General features: G+C 43.6%; 1 protein-coding gene across 2 annotated transcripts in view; it reads right to left on the bottom strand.

Annotated features, from left to right (window-relative positions):
- Positions 1-8238: 8238 nt before the first annotated feature.
- Positions 8239-23063, bottom strand: part of AOAH (acyloxyacyl hydrolase) — a 186186-nt gene continuing 171361 nt past the window's right edge. For both annotated transcript variants that reach the window (XM_070787837.1, XM_019958765.2), the window contains exon 21: positions 8239-9674. In XM_070787837.1, the coding sequence (XP_070643938.1) occupies positions 9546-9674 (129 nt within the window). In that variant the 3' untranslated portion in view covers positions 8239-9545. The remainder of the gene's footprint in view (positions 9675-23063) is intronic.

Raw genomic sequence — 23063 nt, 5'->3', positions numbered from 1 at the left:
AAGTAAAAATTGTACATTTCCAGGAATACTTCAAATAGGGACTCAAGGGAGGAACTGAGAACTGACCAATATGCTAAGTGGCCAGTGAGCCAGGAGCAGGAGACCAATGGAGGATTTCCAGGTGGGGAGGGGGTTGTTAAAGGTGGGGTGGGGGATGTGCAGTTTTATGTCCCTGCTATGCTGCGCTACAGTGTAACCCCGGCATTACTTCCAACCACAAAGTGCGGACAGACAAGCCAAAATGAAGAGAATGGGGTGAAATGGGAGCAAGAGAGTAGAGGCCCCAAACAAATTTTCAGAGAGTCAGGTGAGAGGCTGCAGCCAGGGTGACTCAGAAGTTACTCAGGAGACAAATTCTTTCCCCCAAATAGCCTAGAGCCATCATTTGCCAAACTTGGTTATACATTAGAATCACTAGCAGGAGGTTTTCAGAATCACAAACGCCTGAATTTCACCCAGACCAATTAAATGAGAGGCTCTGTAGGTGGGACCCAAGCTTCAGGAGGCTTTAGAAAGTTTCCCAGGTGATTCTGACATACAACCAGGGTTGAAAACTGCTGTTCTAGGTCAGTGCTTCCCAAACTATTTCAAGTATGCAAATAAATCATCCAAGAATAGTTATAATTCAATTACGAATCATTAGCAGGTGGCCCAAGATCTTGCATTTTTAACAAGCTTCTGGTTGATGCTGATGATGCTGGTCTGAGAACCATGTTTCAAGTAGCAGGGGATGGAGGTAATTGACATGTGGGTTAGTGGTAGTGCTCAGTTGCCTTCCAGGGGGTTCTAATTTACCCTGAGTTGAGACTGCTACTTTTCCTACATCTATCTTCCCTTCTCTCCTGATAGTAAACTCATTTTCAGCTGCACACTTGGCTAGATAGAATTTTTAGCTTTTAGCTGTCTTTAGAGCTGGCATACTAACGCTTGGCATACTAAGGTACGAGTAGAAGTCATCTTCCAGGGAGGAGATGTGGCTGATCCTCTTCTCACCCTTCTTCCCACTGGTCCAGGAGCAGTTCAGGCAGCAGTTGCTCAGGAAACCTTTCTGAACTGAGTGGAAGCTAAATGCTGAAGATGGCAGTGAAAATAGAGAAGGAGCCTGGGCACCTGGCAACAGAGTCTCGTTCCAGCCTGGTGCCACCTACCACTACAAGTCTCTTATGTGAGAAATAACCTTCTTTCTTTTAGCAGACTCAGGGTTTGGACATCCTGGCTCTTTTTTGTATATTTTTAAAATTTATTTAGCTGCACCGGTCTTGTGGCATGTGGGATCCAGTTCCCTGACCAGGGAATGAACCGGGGCCCTCTGCGGTGGTAGCATGGAGTCTTAGCCACTGGACCACCAGAGAATTCCCCTAACCTTCTCTCTTTTTACAGCATTATTCTTTGGGGTTTCACTCATAAGCAACTGAACCTTGTCCTAGAGATACTTATGCCTTCTGGCAGATTGTGTGTCTGTTCTGTATCTTCCCATCTGTGACAAAGACGAGGTGAGCTGGATCTTGAAGAACAAGCGGGAGTGTTCCAGTGAGAGAAAGGCCAGAAGGCTGAGGAGAGAGCAGATTGAAAGACATGGAACTGCAAGAGGGCTTGGCCTTTGTTCCTTCACTGTTGCTGTAGAACAGCCCCCTGGAAAACTCAGAGGCTTGAAATGAAAAGATATCCCATGATTCTGTGGGTTGGCTGGGGTCCATGCAATCTTGCCTGGGAATGCCTGTCCAGCTGCATCCAGCTGGTGGAGGGCTGGTCTAGGAGGTCCAGGAAATCCTCTTTCACACCTGTGAGGCCTTGGTGTGGGCTGGGGCACCTTGGATCGTCTCCCTGTGACCTCTCTCTTCCACATGGTGTCTCATCCCCCAGGGCCTCCCTCATAGCAGCATAACCTCGACCATGCAAGACAATTCTGAGACCTAAGAGGTGAAATGGCAGCTTGTCCTCCATAGTGTTAGGCCTGGGTATGGCCGGCCTGCCTGCACCTCCTCCTCTGGGCTGGGCTGGCTTACAGTGGTGGGGATAGGGGCTACGTCTCCGTGGAAGGAGTGGCAGGGAGGGCAGCTGGTGGAGACTTACCCACTGCCTGTGCTTGTAGTGACAAGTTCCCTTTAGCCTACATCTCCTGTGGGATGTAGGCTAAAAGAAACAGGCAGGAAAAGAGTGAGCCTGTAGAGGCCCAGGCTGTGTCTGTTGATGAGTTCTGGCTTCCTCTATAGACAAAGCAGACTCCAGCCTGTGTGGTGGCCAAACCACACTCTGGCTAGAGAGACAATGAGAGCAAGTGCTGATCAACCACTCGCCATGTTGTACAAGCATTATCTTTCACAATAAAGGCGGGCTTATCTCGGGGCTAACAGCACAGAGCCTGGAGCCAGATGGCCTGGCTTCAGAGTCCTGATTCATCATATATTAGCTGTGCAATCTCCATCTAGTTACTTGATTACCCTCTGTTTCTGTTTCCTTCTCTAAAAAAAGGGATAATCGTGGCAGACCTGCCTTATATCATTGTAAGGACTAAGTGAGATAATACATGTCACATTGCCCTCTGTAAGCATCCACTCTTGTCCTCAATAGTCTCAGTAATTCTGGGAAACAGGTGTTAATACTCTCATTTGGAAGAGAAGTAACTGAGGGACCAGAAGCTTAAACAAGATTCAAACCCAGACAAGTGATTCCAAAACCTGTTGCTTCCTGAAATTCCCACTGGTTGTGTTTTGATGTGTTCCCTAGCTCCAGGAGACAGAAGGATGGTGTTTTGTCTTTATCCTGGAGTTATATGAGCCTGGAGTCTCCACTTATTATTCCTCAAAAGCTCTCTGCTCCCTTAGCAGCCTCGCTCAATGTCCAGGCTCGGGCTGATGTTTGCAGAGGGACCATGTGGAGATCACTGTGAAAATACTAACACCTGGGTTTTTTTTCTGAGCCTGTGCCAAGTGTGCATCTCAGAGGGTAGAGTCCTCAGGGGAAGACTGAAATCCTCTCAGGTTGGAAGCTGCCTTGAGCATGGGCCGCCACAGAAGCCCTTGGTGCACGCTCTCGCCCATCTTTCTGCCGCAGTTTATTGACTGCAGCTTTGTGAACCCGTGAGTTACATTTGCAGCGCTCTGAGGCTGAAAGGGTTCCTATAAATTGTTCACGTAATTAAGTATAAACAAAGCAGCCAGCCAGGAGCACAATGCCCAAAGAAATTCTTAGCAAACCTCATTGTGTTCTCTTTATTTCTCCTCTCCGTTTCTATCCATCCAAGAGCTTCAAAAGTGTAATCCTCTTTAATGACAGATTCATGATGATGAGGCTCTTATTTTTTGGTATTGCAGTTTTAAGAAGTGACCCAGAAACAAGCTTTTAAAGCAAGCTTTTAAACCCACCCCTAACTCCTTTACCCCAAGCAAAGGACCAGATTAAAAGAGCCCTGGCTTATATGAATATTTATGCTAGACCCTCTACCAGATCAGATTTGAGGAGTTCATCCTGCTAAGCAACCACAGATTCTGTACTCAGATTTAATGAGAAAACTGACATGTTAGTAGCATATTGATGCATTCATTTATCAGGAAATCTATACATTTGTCTCAGGGCCTAGGAGAAATGCTGCCTTAGTCATTTTTAGTTCTACCAGGAAAGCTTTTGTTGCAATGAGAGGAATTCCAAAGACATCCCGCTTTACTCAAGAGATGAGGAGTGGGGGTTCTAGTCTAAATATACCTGGGAAATTCTCTCTGGATACTGCTGGTGAGCATGTTAGAGGTTGATTCCTTTTCATAGCATCTTCCAAGGTGTTTCTGTAGACCATGATGCCCACAGTGTTAATAGCTCTCCTTTGAGGAGAAGGGGCTCTCGGTCAAAACTGCTGGGCAAATGATGAGCTAAGCAGATCTTTTTACTGTAGAACTTTCACCCTATGACTTCCCAGGAAGCAGATAAATTCTGCTGTGCTCCCAGACATTTTAGACCGTGGAGTTCTTCCTTCTCAAAGCAGAACACCCCAGAATGTATGACTTTGTGTGTGTCATGCAGCCCTTTGGGAGGCTGGGCAAGCTGGAGATCCTTTCTCAGAATAACATTTTTAATTGCAAACACAAAGGATTACAAAAAGAAACCCTTCGTATCGAAATGAAAGTATCACAGTACTAAAAATATTTTGAAATATTTAAAAATGGGCGTCCATTATTGGGGTATAGCCGATTAACAATGTTGTGGTAGTTTCAGATGAACAGTGAAGGGACTCAGCCATGCATATGCATGTACCCATTCTTCCCATATGTACTTCTTTTACATTGGGTCTAATAACTACAGGTGTTTCAAAGTACTGATGGCCATAAATGATATTTCAAGATATGGTCATTCCGCATTATTCACAAATTCTGGATCTGTAAATTCACATACTGGCTAAAATTTATTTGTAACCTCCCAATTAACACTCACGACACTTTTGCGGTCATTCGAGCAATGAGAAATTTCCATCACCTAACCTGCATGTTCCCATTGCTGAGATTGAAAAAGGCAGGACTTTGACTTCTTGTTTCAGTTCTCACACGGAAAACAAGAGTCCTTTCTACAACGTATTTACTGCCTCATTTTGGTCGTGTTTATGCTTTCTGTTGGTGATTCCACTGTTTAAAATAGTCCCTGAGTGCAGAGCTGAAGCGCTACGTTGTGTGCTTAAGTGCAGGAGACCAAGATGTGCCTTATGAAGAAAATAGATGGGTAATTAAGCTTCATTCAGATGTGAGCTCTAGGGCTGTTGGCTGTGAGTTCAATGTCAATCAATCAACTATAAATTTAAAAAGGTGTCTTTAAACGAAAACCACACATTAAAAAAAGATTGTATATTGATTGATTCACCATGATGCTGTGACCAGATTCTCGCAGGTATGTAACCCTGTATTTCCCCTAGGACCAGCAGTTCAGCATTTGCTAATTCAGTGTCCAAGGTGACTGTAGAACATAACTGTCCCAAGTAATGAAAATTGATTGCATCTGCAACAAAGTGAAGTGAAAATATTTGTGATCGACTGCTAACAATACAGCTATAAACGTACAGTGTTTTGTTGCCCCATTCATAATTAAAGGAAATGGTGAATTTTACCCAGAGGGTACTACAAACATTTTTCCCATTCAAGTTCAAAGGCCCTCTTAATTCTGGAAGAGGGTGGTTCCCATAGACTGCATTTCAGAATCCATTCTCTTGTGGGACTAACTCAGGGAGAGGGTGGAGTGGCGTAGCTGCTGCAAATTCCTGGGGACTCTGGTCCCATGATGTGCATGCATGCTAAGCCACCTCAATGGTGTCCAACTCTTTGCAACCCTATGGATTGTAGCCTGCCAGGCTCCACTGTCCATGGGGTTCTCCAGGCAAGAATACTGGAGTGGGTTGCCATGCCCTCCTCCAGGGATCTTCCCTACCCAGGGATTGAACCCACATCTCTTATGTTTCCTGCATTGTTGTGTAACAAATCTCAGATAAGATTTTTTTAATTGATTTGCTCTTGCTTGGGGTCTGATTTTATTTTTCTACGAGAGCCTGAACCCAAAAGGCTCTACCAAATGAAAAACGCCCAGGAAGTGGGGATAGAACTTCTTGATAATTATTCATGTGGAAAATGAGGAACCAAATTTCAGTAGCAAAGGATGAGAGAAGTCTTTGATCTGAACAAAAGAGAAACAAATTACAATATAGTGTTGGGGAGTTTAGATGAAGATCATGCCTCCCCACCAAGGGGGCCCAGAAAGGAAAGCATTCCCTGTGTTGATTGCTTTTCTTTTTTACCTTTCTCACCAAAAGGAGTGTGATTCAATGGGACTAACTCAAATGTGGCAGAAAAATGCTCCTTTTTTTTTGCCTAAATAGCAAGATATAAGGAAATGTATCCTGGAGAGCAACTCTAATATCTCATTCATTCTTTCACTCAGTAGTACTAATCGAGCACCTCTTCATGGACAGGTATTGTTGTAGGGCTCTGCATACAGAGTGAACCTGACTGGCCAGGTTCTCATCTTGTGGAGCTTCTGTTCAGGTTCAGGTCCTTGTCTCTAGGAGGTCACTCCCGGATGGGGGAAGGGCATGGAGAGGGGTGCCAGCCACACCAATAAAGGGGTGCCTCTCAGAGGGCAGCACCCACATACTACGATTCTGAAAAACCAGAGGCTGACAATAGTAGCTCAAGGGGACAGCAGTACAGAAATACGGGATAGAAGCTGTCCCCCATGGCTCCACGATAAATTCTGGACACTCAGAAGTCATCAGACGTACACACAACACCTTACAAGGACAGGATATCTCCAAGCCAGAGAGAAAGCCACAGTGGGATCTCAAAGAAAGAACATGTCTGGATTAGAGCATATAGAGCATGCCCTAAGTGGACATGCCTCAGTCTGGACTCCCAGTCCAGGGGAGTGGACCTGACTTGGGAGTCCAGTTCTTGTGGAGACAGTAGTGATACCTAGTATTTATTTTGTGCAGTATTTGTGAGAAAGGAGTACCATCTTCCCCCATCCTTTGGCTTCTTGGTGCTGTGCCCAGGAAGGAGGCCAAGGCTCAGAACCCAGGGGCCTCCATTCTCCCATCTGAACTGGTTCACATGGAGAATGAGAAAGATGGAACTGGTTAAATAATCCCTAAGGTGGGAGTTCAGTCTCTAAGAGAATTTAAACAGGAAAAAGGAGCAAGGACAAAGATGACATCTGGGGTGGGAGACAGGAGGTGATCAGACTCAGGACAGTCCTCCCTGGGAACCCCCTCCCGGGACCCTCTAAGTCTCCCTATACCCTCTTCTAGTTTACCCCAATAAAATAACTCCATTCCTTCAGGGCCTTCTGGAAAAAGATCAAGGCCTGAAATGAATTCTCCATGCCCCCAACAACAGCAAAAGCAATACAAGATGATCAACTTCACTGGTACTCTGGGAAATAAAAATTAGAATAGCAATGAAGTAACTTGGAAGCATTTTAAACAGAGGGGATTGAATAGAATTCTTTCTAAATGAATACAAAATTTTAGTGCAGTGTTCTCTGGGTATATTTTGAGACTGAATGATTTAGATTTCAGATTTAAAAAAACAATAACAAAACAACACGAGTGTTGGTATTTTAGTGCTTAGAAGTAAGATGAAATGTTGAAACATCAGAACCAGGAGGAGACAGGTATACCAGGTGTCCACAGCGCAACACCTCACATCTTTAATCTATTCTCCAAGTTCCCTTGTAGTTCAGTGGGCAAAGAATCTGCCTGCAATGCAGGAGTCTGCCTACAATGCAAGAGACCTGATTTCAATTCCTGGGTCCTGAAGATCCCCTGGAGAAGGAAATGGCAACCCATTCCAGTATTCTTGCCTGGAAAATCTCATGGACAGAGGAGCCTGATGAGCTCCAGTCCATGGGGTCGCAAGAGTCGGACACGACTTAGCAACTAAACCACCACCACAGCCCAACACCTCACATCTTTATTCTCCAAGTTTGTATTTCCTGCTTCAAACAAGCAGCCTCCTGAGGACTTGTTGGTCCCCTGCTGATCTACCTCCTGAGGACATGTGCTGGTCATTCTGAGCCAAGGATCCTACTCAGGTGACAGAAATTAATGGGTTGACAATATTTTAAGTGTGTTGGCCCTCCAAACACAAACCTGGCAGATTAATCTTGTGAGCAGAGATGGATTTACCATAAATCTAAGAAAGATTAAGTTTTAGAGTTTCTTCCAAAGCCCTGGAAGGGGCCCCAACAATGAGTTCACAGGGTCCAATGCTTTGTAAAATTGGCAAAAGTAAGATATTTTAAACACAATTGCTTCCTCTCTGTCACAATTTCCCTTTTATCTGGTGGCTCTGGAAAAGCCATGGGAATTTTGGGGAAGTTGAAATGGAGATCCATTTAGGTTGCACTGTGTGTGTGGTTAGCTGTTATTTCTGTGCAGGTTACTGCCAGCCATCCTGGGGCAGGAAGGACTTCCAGGTACGCTCCTACTGTCCACCAGCATGGAGACAAAGTGCAGGGCTGGTGGTCAGATCACAAGAGAAAGTGAACTACAGCTCCTGGCACGGGAAGTATGTGGATCATGGAGGAGAAATGAGATGTGAAATGCACAAATCTGGGAGCTAGTCTGGGGTAAGGTCTTCCAGTCATGGATACGATGACTGCAAGATGTGGTTCATGCTGGTGCCTGGACAAAATAGAAGTGTCTCCCTATCAGGAATAAATAAATAAATTAAAAATAGTAAAGTAATAAAGCATACACAATTATACACATACTGTCATTATAATTTCATCTTTATTAAGACAAAAATTTGGGTGCAGGTGGTTTATTTGGGGAGTGATCCCCAAAAGTGGGAAAGGAGAAGTGAGGAGAGTGACACAAGGAAGGAAGAAGAGTCATGTAGGGCGACGGCTCCTGTGAGCAAAGGAGGCTGATTCTGTCGAGACCCTCTGAGAAGCACACAGAGTATATTCCCAAACTGAGCACTAAACGGAGAGGCTGGAGCCTTTATTCCCCGGCCCCTGAGAACCCTGGTCAGAACTGGCCCACACTCTGGGCTGTGCCAAGCAAGCTCCTGAGGGCAGAATGTAGAAGGGCAGGCCTGCTCTGAGGTGGAGTGCTGGCGGCACACAGACTCTGAGCCCCATCTCCATTAGCGCCGGGAAGTGCCACATGGGTGAGAAGGATGTGCAATAGAATCTATCAGAATTCTTATATGTGTGCTTATATGAGCACAAAGCTTTACCAACACTACAGATAGGGTGTGTGTCTTTAATGACTCCTCCACAAAAGAAATCTGATCGAGGTCTTCCCAGTTGGAAAACCATCCTAGAAATTTACACAGCTTTACCAGTGATGAGTTGTGTAGCTGAAAGAAACTCTTCTAAACTATCAATAATAAGAAAAAAAAATTTCTGTTCTACCTATAAACAATCATATTATAAAATCATTATTATAGGAAGAAGTAATCAGATTATGTAGCCAAAGAATGTAAGAAAATCTTTTAAAGTTGTCATTTTTTCCCTAGACTTTGTGGCGCTTATATTTGTTAACTTCTAAAAATTTGTAATTTGTTGTGATTTATTCTCTCATTTCTTCTCTCATACATTTAAGTAAGTATTTAAGTTGTACCTAATTCTGTGTTGTAGTTGCATGTTCTGGTGTGAGAGGCCTTGGCAGCCAGCCAGCGGCCTTCCTGGGAAGAGCCATCTTTAAGGAGTCAGCCACAGAAGGAGGGTCACTTCCTGACACACCAAGACCCTGGGGAAGTTGCTGAACGTCACTCAAGCAGAGTTCTTATTTATTTTTTGGAACAACTAGCCATTCAAGGGTGCAGACAGATACGCTGTGACTCAGAATGGCACCCAAAGCACTTCATTCGGGGTCACTTGAGGGTTACAGGGGCACTGATCCTGGAAGCACAGAGTCACACCATTATTTAGATGAACTCTTAAATGAGAGAAAACCAAGATGATGCTATAGAGGGTCCTGTGAGTTTGTGACAGGCAGCCCCTATAACCATTTGTTGAATGAGTTTAGCCAAGTTGCTGCCTCCCCAGAAGCACATGTCCTTGGGGCCTCAGTGCCCGCCTTGGTCTCCAAACACCTGCTCAATCTGCGGATTGAATGGATTCTCCTTTCCCAGGACGTGGGGCCACTGGTGCTGCATCTTCTTCCAGAAGTGATCTGCCAACAGCTGTAAAACCACCTGCAAGCAAGAACCCAAAGGAAAAGGAAAAGGGGGATTATACCAAAGTAAAGAACTTATCGGCAAGATTTACTCTATTCTTTGAGTGGTGGACAGACCTTAGGCTGGCTCCCAAGGATTCCTACCTTTGATGTGGGTGGAACCTATCACCTGGTTCTAAGCAACAGAGCACAATAAAGGATGTCCTTTCAGTGACTGTCGTGTTATCTATGACTCTGCTTTGCTGGCAGACTTGCTCTCGAGACCCTCCTTCCTGGGATGATGAAGTTAGAAGCCATGTTGGGAAGCCACATGGCAGGTAACAGAGGGTGGCCTCTAGCTCACATCTAGTAAGAAGTTGGGCCTTCAGTCCTACAGCCACAAGGAAATAAAGTCTGCCAACAACCCAAGTGGGTATGGAATCAAATCTTCCCCAGTTGAGTCTCCAAGTGAGAACGTAGATGTTAGTCTGTGAAATCCTAAGCAGGGAGCCCAGTGAAACTGTGCCAGTACTTCTGACCCACAGAAACTGAACCAAGTATGTATTGTTTTAAGCTGCTACCTTTGTGGAAATTTGTATTTGGTAATAGACAGCAAATATACTTTCTCAGAAAGCCATTTATTCACTTACCTATGGACAGCTAACACTTACTACAGGCCTAAGGCTTGGGTTTTGGAGATAAACAGGATGAATTCTTTCTTCAAGGAACTCCCAGTCTAGTGAGGGACTGAGACATGCAGAATGATGCTACCAAAGCCATAGGGAGGGCTGTGAGGGGTGCTGGCAACTCTGCTGGGTGGGAGGAAAGGATAGGTCCACTCTGCAGAGTGTGATAGCTGAGCTGAATTTTCAAGGAGGAATTCACCAGATGGATCAAGAGGGAAGTAATATACATGATAGAGGATGCAGCACACACCAAAGCTCAGAGGTACAGAAGAGAATGGCCCATGGGTGGGGACCCAGGGATGCCTGGGACATGAGGCTGAATGGGTGCCCTGGCAGGGCTGTGGGCATGAAGAGTGTGGCTGGAGTGCCAGGGTGAGGAACGTACAGGCTTAACTCACAGGTCTGTCCCTGGCTCTCCCAGCCCAGTGCCCACTCCCTGGTTCCATTGTTGTATGTCCCTTTATTCACAATGTCACCAGGATCCATTCTTGGTGTTCAGTCCTCTGGCCTGTCATTAACAAGTCTTTGATGAGGAGTCTTTCTCTGCAGATAATGCCTTCATTTAGCAAATGGGGCTTGGACAAGCCTTCAGGCCCCAGATGGCTACATTTCCCTGGGGTTGGGTAGGGGGTGGTTAAAGCTGAATGAATAGAGGAATGTGATTGCTGAAGGCTTCAGAGGGGAACATATTGTTCAGCGCGGATGCTCAGTGATGTCCCTGACTTATTCAGAAGCACATGGACATTGTCTTCAAAGGGCACATCCTGTTCATCTTGCCAATAAGCAGTGCTGCCAGCTCCCTGTGGATGTGCAAAGCCCTCTTCTACTCTCTGGGCTGAAATTCTCTCGTTTGCAAAATGAGTGAATGATCTGATGACTTATCTGGGTCTAAACTTTGCATAAGATTTTAGCACTTAGAAAAAAACTAGAACTGGTTGAGTCGAGATATTAAACATCCTTGGTATTTTAATACATTCTGAGCCTTCTGAGGTGGATCCCAAATTCCATCCATCCACCAATGTAACCTGGATTATTTCTGTGTGGTGTCTAACACATACACACCCCAACTGCCACTATCACATACAACATGAACCACACACACACACACACTCAGACCTAAAGAGGCTGTCAGGCCAGCAGGTTTACTGGACGATCTGATCATCTCTCACACACTAAATCAGTCAGTGTTTTTTCAAAAGAGAGGACTGGTTTCAGACTGTTTTTCCTGCCACTTCTCAACATAGTAGCCTCCTTCTAGGTCTGTGGAAAATTACGAGTTCTTATTTTTTGGTTTTTGCATTTTACCTTGATATACCTAAGCAGTCTTCCTAATAATTATGTGGTACCAAGGTATCTGTGGTCATTTATTTCCCGGTCTGTATTAATAAGGGAGGAGATGGGGATGAGGATAAGCAGAGGAAAGTTAAAAGGAAAGAACTCAGATTTGAGTATGGGTAACTGTTTGGTTTGAAAGCAATTAGTTGGCTGTCACTCTAATGGAGATTAAAATATTCATGAGTGTGCACTGCTGATATTTTGGATCTAAAATGAGAATGGCATCATTATTACTAAACTAGAAATTTGTGATAAAATGACCCACTATAATTATTCATTGGTCTGAGAAACGTGTACTGAGCACCTACTATGAGCTTCTTAAAACCAGCCTTCTCTGGTAACTCCCATGATACACTGCTCAGCACAAGGCTCAGCTATCCTTATTACCCTGGATGAGCTGGTCCTTAAGCACAAATATCTTTTGTGCTTCCCTATTCACAATTTAAAATATTAAGGCAATACCTATTCAGTTGAGAAAAAATTTAAAAGACAGTTAAACAAAAAGAAAAACAGGATACAACACATCTTAGTTGAATAGAGTCACTGTTAGCATTGAGCCTTTCTGAGCCACACACACATACATACACTGGATCCCTCTGTAAATATTTTATAATCTGCCCTTTTTGAGGAATAATTTACACACAGTAAAATTAACTCTTTTTGGTAAACAGTTCCATGAGTATTGACAAATGCATTCAGTTGAGTAATCATCCCACCAATCTTTAATCTGCTTTTATTAATTCGTTCTATATTACAAACCTATTTCCATGTCACTGAAAATAGATCTCTATCGTTTTTATTCATGGCACTATACTCCATCAGATAAATGTAAGCTAATTTATTTCACCGATAGAGATTCTTGCCACACATTTCCCTAACATCTGTCCTCAGGACGGGTAGAGACAATTTCCTGCTGCCGGTGCGTACAACATCTGCAGCCCAGGGTGGGTTCACAGGCTGCCTCATTCACTACCCCTGCTAGACACATGCACGGAATGAAACTGGTCCAGCGGAAAGCTAGGGGACATAGGGTCCTGGGTAAGTGGAATATTGTGGTGAACAGGGTCAGGCTCTTCCTTGTCTCTTCCTCGGCAGTGACTCAGCTGCCTGTGCTCTCGCAGGGCCCCAGCTGCAGAGTCCAGACGGTTGCCACAAGAGTGGTGCTGCTCTTGTCCAGGTGCCACTCAGTTCTAGCAGTGCAGCCCTTACTCTGGGTAAGTCCATATCAGATGGGCACTGGTGCCGGTCTGCAGGCCGCCCTGCAGCCCCAGTGCTTAGGTGGGGCACTGTCACCCACTCATCTGCCTGCTGCAGAAGCCTTCATGGTAGCAAAACCATGTGATGGCTGTTTCCTCTTTGAAAAGTTTGCAAAGTTTCCCACTGCAAAGTTTCCTCTTTGAAACTCTCACAGAAGGGGTGACCAAGCAGGGTAACTTAACCTCCCATTGTTTTATGTATTTTAGTGAGCAGCTTTTTCAGTTTTTACTTGCAGCCTTTGCTCTCTCTAGGATTTGGGCATGAGTCCATGGAGAGGGGAGTTGGAGGGTGGGGACTTGGTGCTGTTTCTTGATTCAGTCCTTGATGACAGTCATCATGTGATTTTAGAATTGCTCTCCCTTCTGATGACAAGTTAAAATTGAGCCACATTTCTTTGCCTAACCATATTTGTACTTATGATGAGTTCTTCCCAGGCAGTACTGGTCCTCCAGGCAAATACACCATGCCAGATTCAGCCCACATGCTCATGATCTGCTCACATATGCAGACATGATAGAAGCCCAGCAGTGCTCATAGCTGGACATCATCTGAGATTCCTCCACACTCCCACTTCAGAAGATATTTGTATATACTTTTTTCAGTTCAGTTCAGTCACTCAGTCGTGTCCAACTCTTTGCGACCCCATGAATTGCAGCACGCCAGGCCTCCCTGTCCATCACCAACTCCCGGAGTTCACTCAGACTCACGTCCATCGAGTCAGTGATGCCATCCAGCCATCTCATCCTCTGTCGTCCCCTTCTCCTCCTGCCCCTAATCCCTCCCAGCATCAGAGTCTTTTCCAATGAGTCAACTCTTTGCATGAGGTGGCCAAAGTACTGGAGTTTCAGCTTTAGCATCATTCCTTCCAAAGAAATCCCAAGGCTGATATCCTTCAGAATGGACTGGTTGGATCTCCTTGCAGTCCAAGGGACTCTCAAGAGTCTTCTCCAACACCACAGTTCAAAAGCATCAATTCTTCGGTGCTCAGCCCTCTTCACAGTCCAACTCTCACATCCATACATGACCACAGGAAAAACCATAGCCTTGACTAGACGGACCTTTGTTGGCAAAGTAATGTCTCTGCTTTTGAATATGCTATCTAGGTTGGTCATAACTTTTCTTCCAAGGAGTAAGCGTCTTTTAATTTCATGGCTGCAGTCAGCATCTGCAGCAATTTTGGAGCCCAGAAAAATAAAGTCTGACACTGTTTCCACTGTTTCCCCATCTATTTGCCATAAAGTGATGGGACCGGATGCCATGATCTTCGTTTTCTGAATGTTGAGCTTTAAGCCAACTTTTTCACTCTCCACTTTCACTTTCATCAAGAGGCTTTTTAGTTCCTCTTCACTTTCTGCCATAAGGGTGGTGTCATCTGCATATCTGAGGTTATTGATATTTCTCCTGGCAATCTTGATTCCAGCTTGTGTTTCTTCCAGTCCAGCATTTCTCATGATGTACTCTGCATATAAGTTAAATAAGCAGGGTGACAATACACAGCCTTGACATGCTCCTTTTCCTGTTTGGAACCAGTCTGTTGTTCCATGTCCAGTTCTAACTGTTGCTTCCTGATCTGCATACAGATTTCTCAAGAGGCAGGTCAGGTGGTCTGGTATTCCCATCTCTTTCAGAATTTTCCACAGTTTATTGTGATCCACACAGTCAAAGGCTTTGGCATAGTCAATAAAGCAGAAATAGATGTTTTCCTGGAACTCTCTTGCTTTTTCCATGACATCACCAGATGGTCAACACCAAAATCAGATTGATTATATTCTTTGCAGCCAAAGATGGAGAAGCTCTATACAGTCAACAAAAACAATACCAGGAGCTGACTGTGGCTCAGATCATGAACTCCTTATTGCCAAATTCAGACTTAAATTGAAGAAAGTAGGGAAAACCACTAGACCATTCAGGTATGACCTAAATCAAATCACTTATGATTATACAGTGGAAGTGAGAAATAGATTTAAGGGCCTAGATCTGATAGATAGAGTGCCTGATGAACTATGGAATGAGGTTCGTGACATTGTACAGGAGACAGGCATCAAAACCATCTCCATGGAAAAGAAATGCAAAAAAGCAAAATGGCTGTCTGGGGAGGCCTTACAAATAGCTGTGAAAAGAAGAGAAGTGAAAAACAAAGGAGAAAAGGAAAGATACAAGCATCTGAATGCAGAGTTCCAAAGAATAGCAAGAAGATATAAGAAAGCTTTCCTCAGCGATCAATGCAAAGAAATATAGGAAAACAACAGAATGGGAAAGACTAGAGATCTCTTCAAGAAAATTAGAGATACCAAGGGAACATTTCATGCAAAGATTGGCTCGATAAAGGAGAGAAATGGTATGGATCTAACAGAGCAGAAGATATTAAGAAGAGGTGGCAAGAATATACAGAACTGTACAAAAAAGATCTTCACGACCCAGATAATCACGATGGTATGATCACTGACCTAGAGCCAGACATCCTGGAATGTGAAGTCAAGTGGGCCTTAGAAAGCATCACGACGAACAAAGCTAGTGGAGGTGACGGAATTCCAGTTGAGCTATTTCAAATCCTGAAAGAGGACACTGTGAAAGTGCTGCACTCAATATGCCAGCAAATTTGGAAAACTCAGCAGTGGCCACAGGACTGGAAAAGGTCAGTTTTCATTCCAATCCCAAAGAAAGGCAATATACTTTGTTACAAAAATGGAACTCTTTAGTAAGACAACCATAAAAACAAACCCTAAACAGTAACTACCTTTTTGTTATATATATGTATATATATATTTAATTAACTTATTTTTTAATTGAAAGATAATTGCTTTACAGAATTTTGTTGTTTCCTTTTGGTAATATTTTTAAAGAATAAATTCTTGCAATTCAGAGAAAGATTATATAGACTTCACCAACAATTTATGAGCAACCTTTTAAATTGCTAAATTTAACACTGGGGTTCTACCAGACCAAAGTGAAAAATCTCTGAATTTATTTTTTCTGCAGGAAGAACACATCCAGTCTATCTTGGTAAGATTGATTTTAAACGCCTGCAGGGAAGCCCTCACCATAGGGAAGGCATGGTTTTATTTCTCTGGCCTCTTAATCTGCTCAGAAACACAATCTATTGGACCTGGTTGCTTTTGTTCCCAATTAATTTTAAATTTGTAAGCTTACAATGTGATAGTGGTATAAGATGTGTTTTAAAACATTTAAGGAAAAATGTAAGTTTCCAGCTCCAGCCCGTCTGTGCTGATTCAGTGTGCCACCACTCAAACCACTGCTGCCAGCTGGTGTATAAAGCAAACTGAACAAACACGGTCCTTCATACCTGGGTGACCAGCCTAAATGACCACTATTTGAGGGTTTCCTGGCCCAGAAGGCCCTTTCTCTTCTCTTTCCCCACTGCCAGCAGAGATGCCTTCTTTGAGGGACTCCACAAGTCTGCCATGGACCTGGGGTCCCAGGGACTTACGTGTTGAGACAAATAAAGATCTAGAGGCTATTAAACTTATTTAAAGCCACCCTACTGATTATATATATAGATGTTTGCTTCCAGCAGTGTAAACGAGTCAGGGCTCAAGAAAGAAGAGGGAGTTGATATCATGGAAGATTCACTGCCTGCAGGGAGAGTTTGAAAAGGTTGGTTTGAGTTGCTCCTTGCATGACAAGAGATGAGGCTGTTTTGCAGAGACTTTGTTGGATGGAGTTTCTAAAGGCAGGAGGTGTCAGGAATGTTTAACTAGAGAGTCTCAGCATAGCCAAGAAAACTGGACTTGATATGTTTGTGATTCTTTCAACATTTCCTGTTTACTATTGTCTGATTTTAGACTCAGAGATGTTTTGAGTGCCTTTTCAGATATTTAACTTTGCGAAGATTTTAAAAGGTAGACGTTGAACATATAGAATTGCTGCACCTTCCACAGGTCACCAATCTGGGTCTTGGGTCTTTACCATGATGTTTCTTTTCTAGGACAAACTTTCTTTGCATTTTGTCAGTAGTTTGACAGCTATTCCCAACTCTCTGCTACATCAGCTGTCTCCGGAGGCATCTAGTGATCTCCCAGATCTTCTTTCCAGTGGGTCCTGCTGGGAGGGCCAATAGTTCCGGATTCATGACAGTCACACCTGTGTAATCCCTCTCCTTTGAGTGTGGTGGAACTTGACATTTGCTTTTAACTTCCGGGATATGGCAAAGGTGATGGAACGTTACTCTGAGATTAGGTTGTGTACCATTGTGACTTCTGTTTTGCTGGCAGATACTCTCTGTTGCCATTTTGTCCTCACTGATGAAACAGGTCACTCAGGTGGCCTCTGAGCAACAGCCAGCTAGGAACTCTTGCTAGCAACATTTTAGTTCCACAAGCCTCAAGGAACTAAATTCTGCATGTGAACTTGGAGGCAGATCCAAGTTAAGCTTTCAAATGATACCCAGCCCTGGAAGACACCTTGATGGCAACCTGGGAGAGACCGTGGAGCAGGATACCCAGTTAACCCATGTTGCTGGCCACAGAAACTGTCAGATCAGTAATGTGCATGGTTTTAAAATCATTTGGTATGCAACAGTAGACAACTAAAATACCTTCTCAATCTTAATCCTGTTTGGTCTTTATTTCTCTTCATAATTTGATCCCTTGGGCCAACCTCATCCCTGCCAGTGTCTCTAACTCTCACCTAGAAGCAGGTGATTCCCAAATCTGTGTCTCCAGGCCAGACCCCTCTCCTGAGATCAGAACTCATAAACTTGATCTAGTGACTGGATATAGTGCAGGTACCCCAAATTTAGAATGTTCCAATCTTCTCCTGACAAAATGTGGTCCACTGGAGAAGGGAATGGCAAACTACTTCAGTATTCTTCCATTGAGAACCCCATGAACAGTATGAAAAGGCAAAAAAATAGTACACTGAAAGATGAACTCACCAGGTGGGTAGGTGCCTAATATGCTACTGGAGATCAGTGGAGATATAACTTTAGAAAGAATGAAGGGATGGAGCCAAAGCAAAAACAACACCCAGTTGTGGATATGACTGGTGATAGAAGCAAGGTCCAATGCTGTAAAAAAGCAATATTGCATAGGAACCTGGAATGTCAGGTCCATGAATCAAGGCAAATTGGAAGTGGTCAAATAGGAGATTGCAAGAGTGAACATCAACATTCTAGGAATCAGCAAACTAAAATGGACTGGAATGGGTGAATTTAACTCAGGTGACCATTATATCTACTATTGTGGGCAGGAATCCCTTAGAAGAAATGCAGTAGCCACCATAGTCAACAAAAGAGTCCGAAATGCAGTACTTGGATGCAATCTCAAAAACGACAGAATGGTCTCTGTTCATTTCCAAGGCAAACCATTCAATATCATGGTAATCCAACTCTATGCCGTGACCAGTAATGCTGAAGAGGCTGAAGTTGAACGATTCTATGAAGATCTACATGACCTTTTAGAACTAATACCCAAAAAAGATGTCCTTTTCATTATAGGGGATTGGTATGCAAAAGTAGGAAGTCAAGAAACACCTGAAGTAACAGGTGAATTTGGCCTTGGAGTACAGAAAGAAGCAGGGCAAAGACTAATAGAGTTTTGCCAAGAGAATGCACTGGTCATAGCAAACACCCTCTTTCAACAACACAAGAGAAGACTCTACTCATGGACATCACCAGATGGCCAACACTGAAATCAGATTAATTATATTCTTTGCAGCCAAAGATGGAAAAGCTCTATACACTCAGCAAAGACAAGACTGGGAGCTGACTGTGGCTCAGATCATGAACTCCTTATTGCCAATTTCAGACTTAAATTGAAGAAAATGGGGAAAACCACTAGACCATTCAGGTATGACTTAAATCAAATTCCTTATGATTATACAGTGGAAGTGAGAAATAGATTTAAGGGACTAGATCTGATAGACAGAGTGCCTGATGAACTATGGACGGAGGTTCGTGACATTGTACAGGAGACAGGGATCAAGACCATCCCCAAGAAAAACAAATGCAAAAAAGCAAAATAGCTGTCTGAGGAGGCCTTACAAATAGCTGTGAAAAGAAGAGAAGTGAAAAGCAAAGGAGAGAAGGAAAGGTATAAGCATCTGAATGCAGAGTTCCAAAGAATAGCAAAGAAAGATAAAAAAGCCTTTCTCAGTGATCAGTGCAAAGAAATAGAGGAAAACAATAGAATGGGAAAGACTAGAGATCTCTTCAAGAAAATTAGAGATACCAAGGGAACATTTCATGCAAAGATGTGCTCAATAAAGGAAAGAAATGGTATGGACCTAACAGAAGCAGAAGATATTAAGAAGAGGTGGCAAGAATACACAGAAGAACTGTACAAAAAAGATCTTCATGACTAGATAATCATGATGGTTGATCACTCACACTCACCTAGAGCCAGACATCCTGGAATGTGAAGTCAAATGGGCCTTAGAAAGCATCACTATGAACAAAGCTAGTGGAGGTGATGGAATTCCGGTTGAGCTATTTCAAATCCTGGAAGAGGATGCTGTGAAAGTGCTGCACTCAATATGCCAGGAAATTTGGAAAACTCAGCAGTGGCCAGAACTGGAAAAGGTAAGTTTTCATTCCAATCCCAAAGAAAGGCAATGCCAAAGAATGCTCAAACTACCGCACAATTGCTCTCATCTCACACGCTAGTAAAGTAATGCTCAAAATTCTCCAAGCCAGGCTTCAGCAATATGTGAACCGTGAACTTCCAGATGTTCAAGCTGGCTTTAGAAAAGGCAGATGAACCAGAGATCAAATTGCCAACATCTGCTGGGTCATTGAAAAAGCAAGAGAGTTCCAGAAAAACATCTATTTCTGCTTTATTGACTATGCCAAAGCCTTTGACTGTGTGGATTACAATTAACTGTGGAAAATTCTGAAAGAGATGGGAATACCAGAACATCTGACCTGCCTCTTGAGAAACCTGTATGCAGGTCAGGAAGCAACAGTTAGAACTGGACATGGAACAACAGACTGGTTCCAAATCAGGAAAGGAGTACGTCAAGGCTGTATATTGTCACCCTGTTTATTTAACTTATATGCAGAGTACATCATGAGAAACACTGGGCTGGAAGAAGCACAAGCTGGAATCAAGATTGCCAGGAGAAATATCAATAACCTCAGATATGTAGATGACACCACTCTCATGGCAGAAAGTGAAGAGGAGCTAAAGAGCCTCTTGATGAAAGTGAAAGAGGAGAGTGAAAAAGTTGGCTTAAAGCTCAACGTTCAGAAAACTAAGATCATGGCATCTGGTCCCATCACTTCATGGCAAATAGATGGGGAAACAGTGGAAACAGTGGATGACTTTATTTTTGGGGCTCCAAAATCACTGCAGATGGTGACTGAAGCCATGAAATTAAAAGATACATACTCCTTGGAAGGAAAGTTATGACCAAACTAGATAGCATATTCAAAAGCAGAGACATTACTTTTCCAACAAAGGTCCATCTAGTCAAGGCTATGGTTTTTCCAGTAGTCATGTATGGATGTGAGAGTTGGATTATAAAGGAAGCTGACCACCAAAGAATTGATGCTTTTGAACTGTGGTGCTGGAGAAGACTCTTGAGAGTCCTTGGACTGCGAAGAGATCCAACCAGTCCATCCTAGAGGAGATCAGTCCTGGGTATTCATTGGAAGGACTGATGTTTAAGCTGAAACTTCAGTACTTTGGCCACCTGATGAGAAGAGCTGACTCATTTGAAGAGACCCTGATGCTAGAAAAGATTGAGGGCAGGAGGAGAAGGGGACAACAGAGGAGGAGATGGTTGGATGGCATCACTGACTCGATTGACATGAGTTTGGGTGGACTCTAGGAGTTGGTGATGGACACGGAGGCCTGGCTGCTGTGGTCCATGTGATCACAAAGAGTTGGACATGACAAGGGACTGAAGTGAACTGAACCGAATCTTTTCCTTTTTCTGAGTTCCTTGACTTGGTATTTTCACCTCTCTTCATCCAGGTGTCTAATTTTGTGAGTCATCTCCTTCCTACTCATGAAATCCATTCAATCAGCAGGTCTGGCATTATATTCTTCTAGTCCCATTACCCCCTTAAAATGAAGAAGGTATTTCTTAAAATTCTGTTCTACATTTTGGGAATGAGATAAAAAATAAAGTGATTGTTAGTATATCAGGATTTTTCTATATTTGCTTACTTTCACTTAGATGGTGAATACAATCTGGCTCAAAAATTAATATCTATCATAAATTTGAACTTTTAAACAAAATCCATGTTTATACTTAATTACACTTGTCTCTCTGAGAAAATTGGAACAGTTGAATCAATAGTGATTATACACTGTCCCCCTCTGCTTCTCCACCATGGTTTTAGAAAGAAATAGGCCAATAAAATAAAGCCTGCTCCCCCTCTTGGTGGTGAGGGGCCAGTAGCAACTGTCTTGCTCAGAGGTACAGGAAATGGTGAGGGGCACTGGACAAAGGTTCGTGTCTACTCTTTTGGTTGGCATTATGTCTGTGCCATCAACATGAGGTCCTGTGACTCAGCTTTGACCAACTAGCTCTTTCAAGATGGGAAAGGGGTAGACTCCTCTAGCTTCCCCATGGTGTAGAAGAATCCATTCACATGCCTTCTGCTATAGGGCACGCCATTGGGAGGAGAGTATATAGGGACATTCGGAGGCTGCCTTGAAGGCTTCAAGTCACAACCCTGTCCTGATGCTGCTCACATCTGTATCTACAGCTCGGATCCCTTCCTGAGCTTGCTGCAGAGACATTCTATAGGATCTTTAAATGCAACTTTTACTAAGACCTCCTCAAACCACCCTATCCCCCTAAAGCTGTTCTTGATCTCAGCAGGCAATGTCCTGCTGCTCATCTATCCAATTTCCCAACTCACAAAAGAAGCATCATGCTTAGCATCTCTTTCTCTTTCACCTTCACATCCAATAAACAACCATGTTTTGTTGATTTAACGGTCTGAATCACTCCAATAGAGGCTTTCTCTCTCCCACTCTCACTACCTCTGTTCAGGCTACCACACTCTCCCACACAAAAGTGTCCTCCAAACAGGTCTCCCTCCCTCTGGACCAAACCATTCTCCACGCCACCACCTCAGGTATCTTTTTAGAGCACAAAGTGAAAGAAGTGAAAGTGTTAGTCGCTTAGTCATGTCTGATTCTTTGCGTGACCCCATGGACTGTAGCCTGCCAGGCTCTTCTGTCCATGGGATTCTCCAGGCAAGAATACTGGAGCGGACTGTCATGCCCTTCTCCAGGGGATCTTCCCGATCCAGGGACTGAACCCAGGTCTTCCACATTGCAGGCAGATTCTTTACTGTTTGAGCCATGAGGGAAGCCCTAAGTCTGGGTATTTTTCCTTCTTGCTGAAAAAACCTTCAATGTCTCCACTTCCATAGCTGAAAGGTCAAATCCCATACAGACCCTATGTGATCTGTCCCTAAATCTCTCTCTTCATCCTTCTCTCTCCGCTCCACTCTCGTGTTCTGTGTCTCAGCCACACTGAAGCACTTTTACTTCCTCCAATGTGCTGTGCTTTCTTTTGTATTCAGGTCCTTGCCTTTGCACTTTCTTTGGCTCAAAACACTTTCTGCAGCCCCTTCCCTCTTCCTGTCACTTGACAAGTCCATAGTCTTAATTCTGAGTTCCCTTATCCAAAAGTTTTTCTCGTACCCCTTTGCTCCATCCCATCTCCCATAATGCTCCCTTAGCATCTGTGCTTGTAAATTAGAGGCATTGACTACTTTACATTTAATTATCTGTTTACTTCTCATTCTCCCACTCTATCCTATAATCTCCTTAACCGGCAGGGGTAGTTTTTTGTTCATCCTTGACTTCTCACTGTATTTGATACCGGATAGGCACTCAGTACACATTCTTGGGTGGCAATTCGCCATCTAGACTGTTCAGCTCAACATACAGGCTAAGTAGGCAGGCTTTAGGCATATCTCTCCATTGTCATCCACTTTAGTTATAGCTCCGCCCGCTGTGGCCCACTCTATCACCCACTCCCAGCATGTGAACGAATTTCTCAGGAACGACTGAAGATTATAGCACACACTGATTTTCAGCTTTTGACTCTGTTCACAACAATCAGTTATTGGTGAAACCGTCTGAGTGCAAGAAAGAGCCCCAATCTGACAGAACTTGAACCCTAATGCTATTTTAAGAGGCAGGGACACAATACTCTTTTGATAGATC

The sequence above is a fragment of the Bos indicus genome, chromosome 4 (assembly GCF_029378745.1).
Source record: "Bos indicus isolate NIAB-ARS_2022 breed Sahiwal x Tharparkar chromosome 4, NIAB-ARS_B.indTharparkar_mat_pri_1.0, whole genome shotgun sequence".
In the NCBI taxonomy this organism is placed as follows: domain Eukaryota; kingdom Metazoa; phylum Chordata; class Mammalia; order Artiodactyla; family Bovidae; genus Bos; species Bos indicus.
Note: the sequence above shows the minus strand (reverse complement) of the source record. Positions and strands in the feature narration are given on the sequence as shown.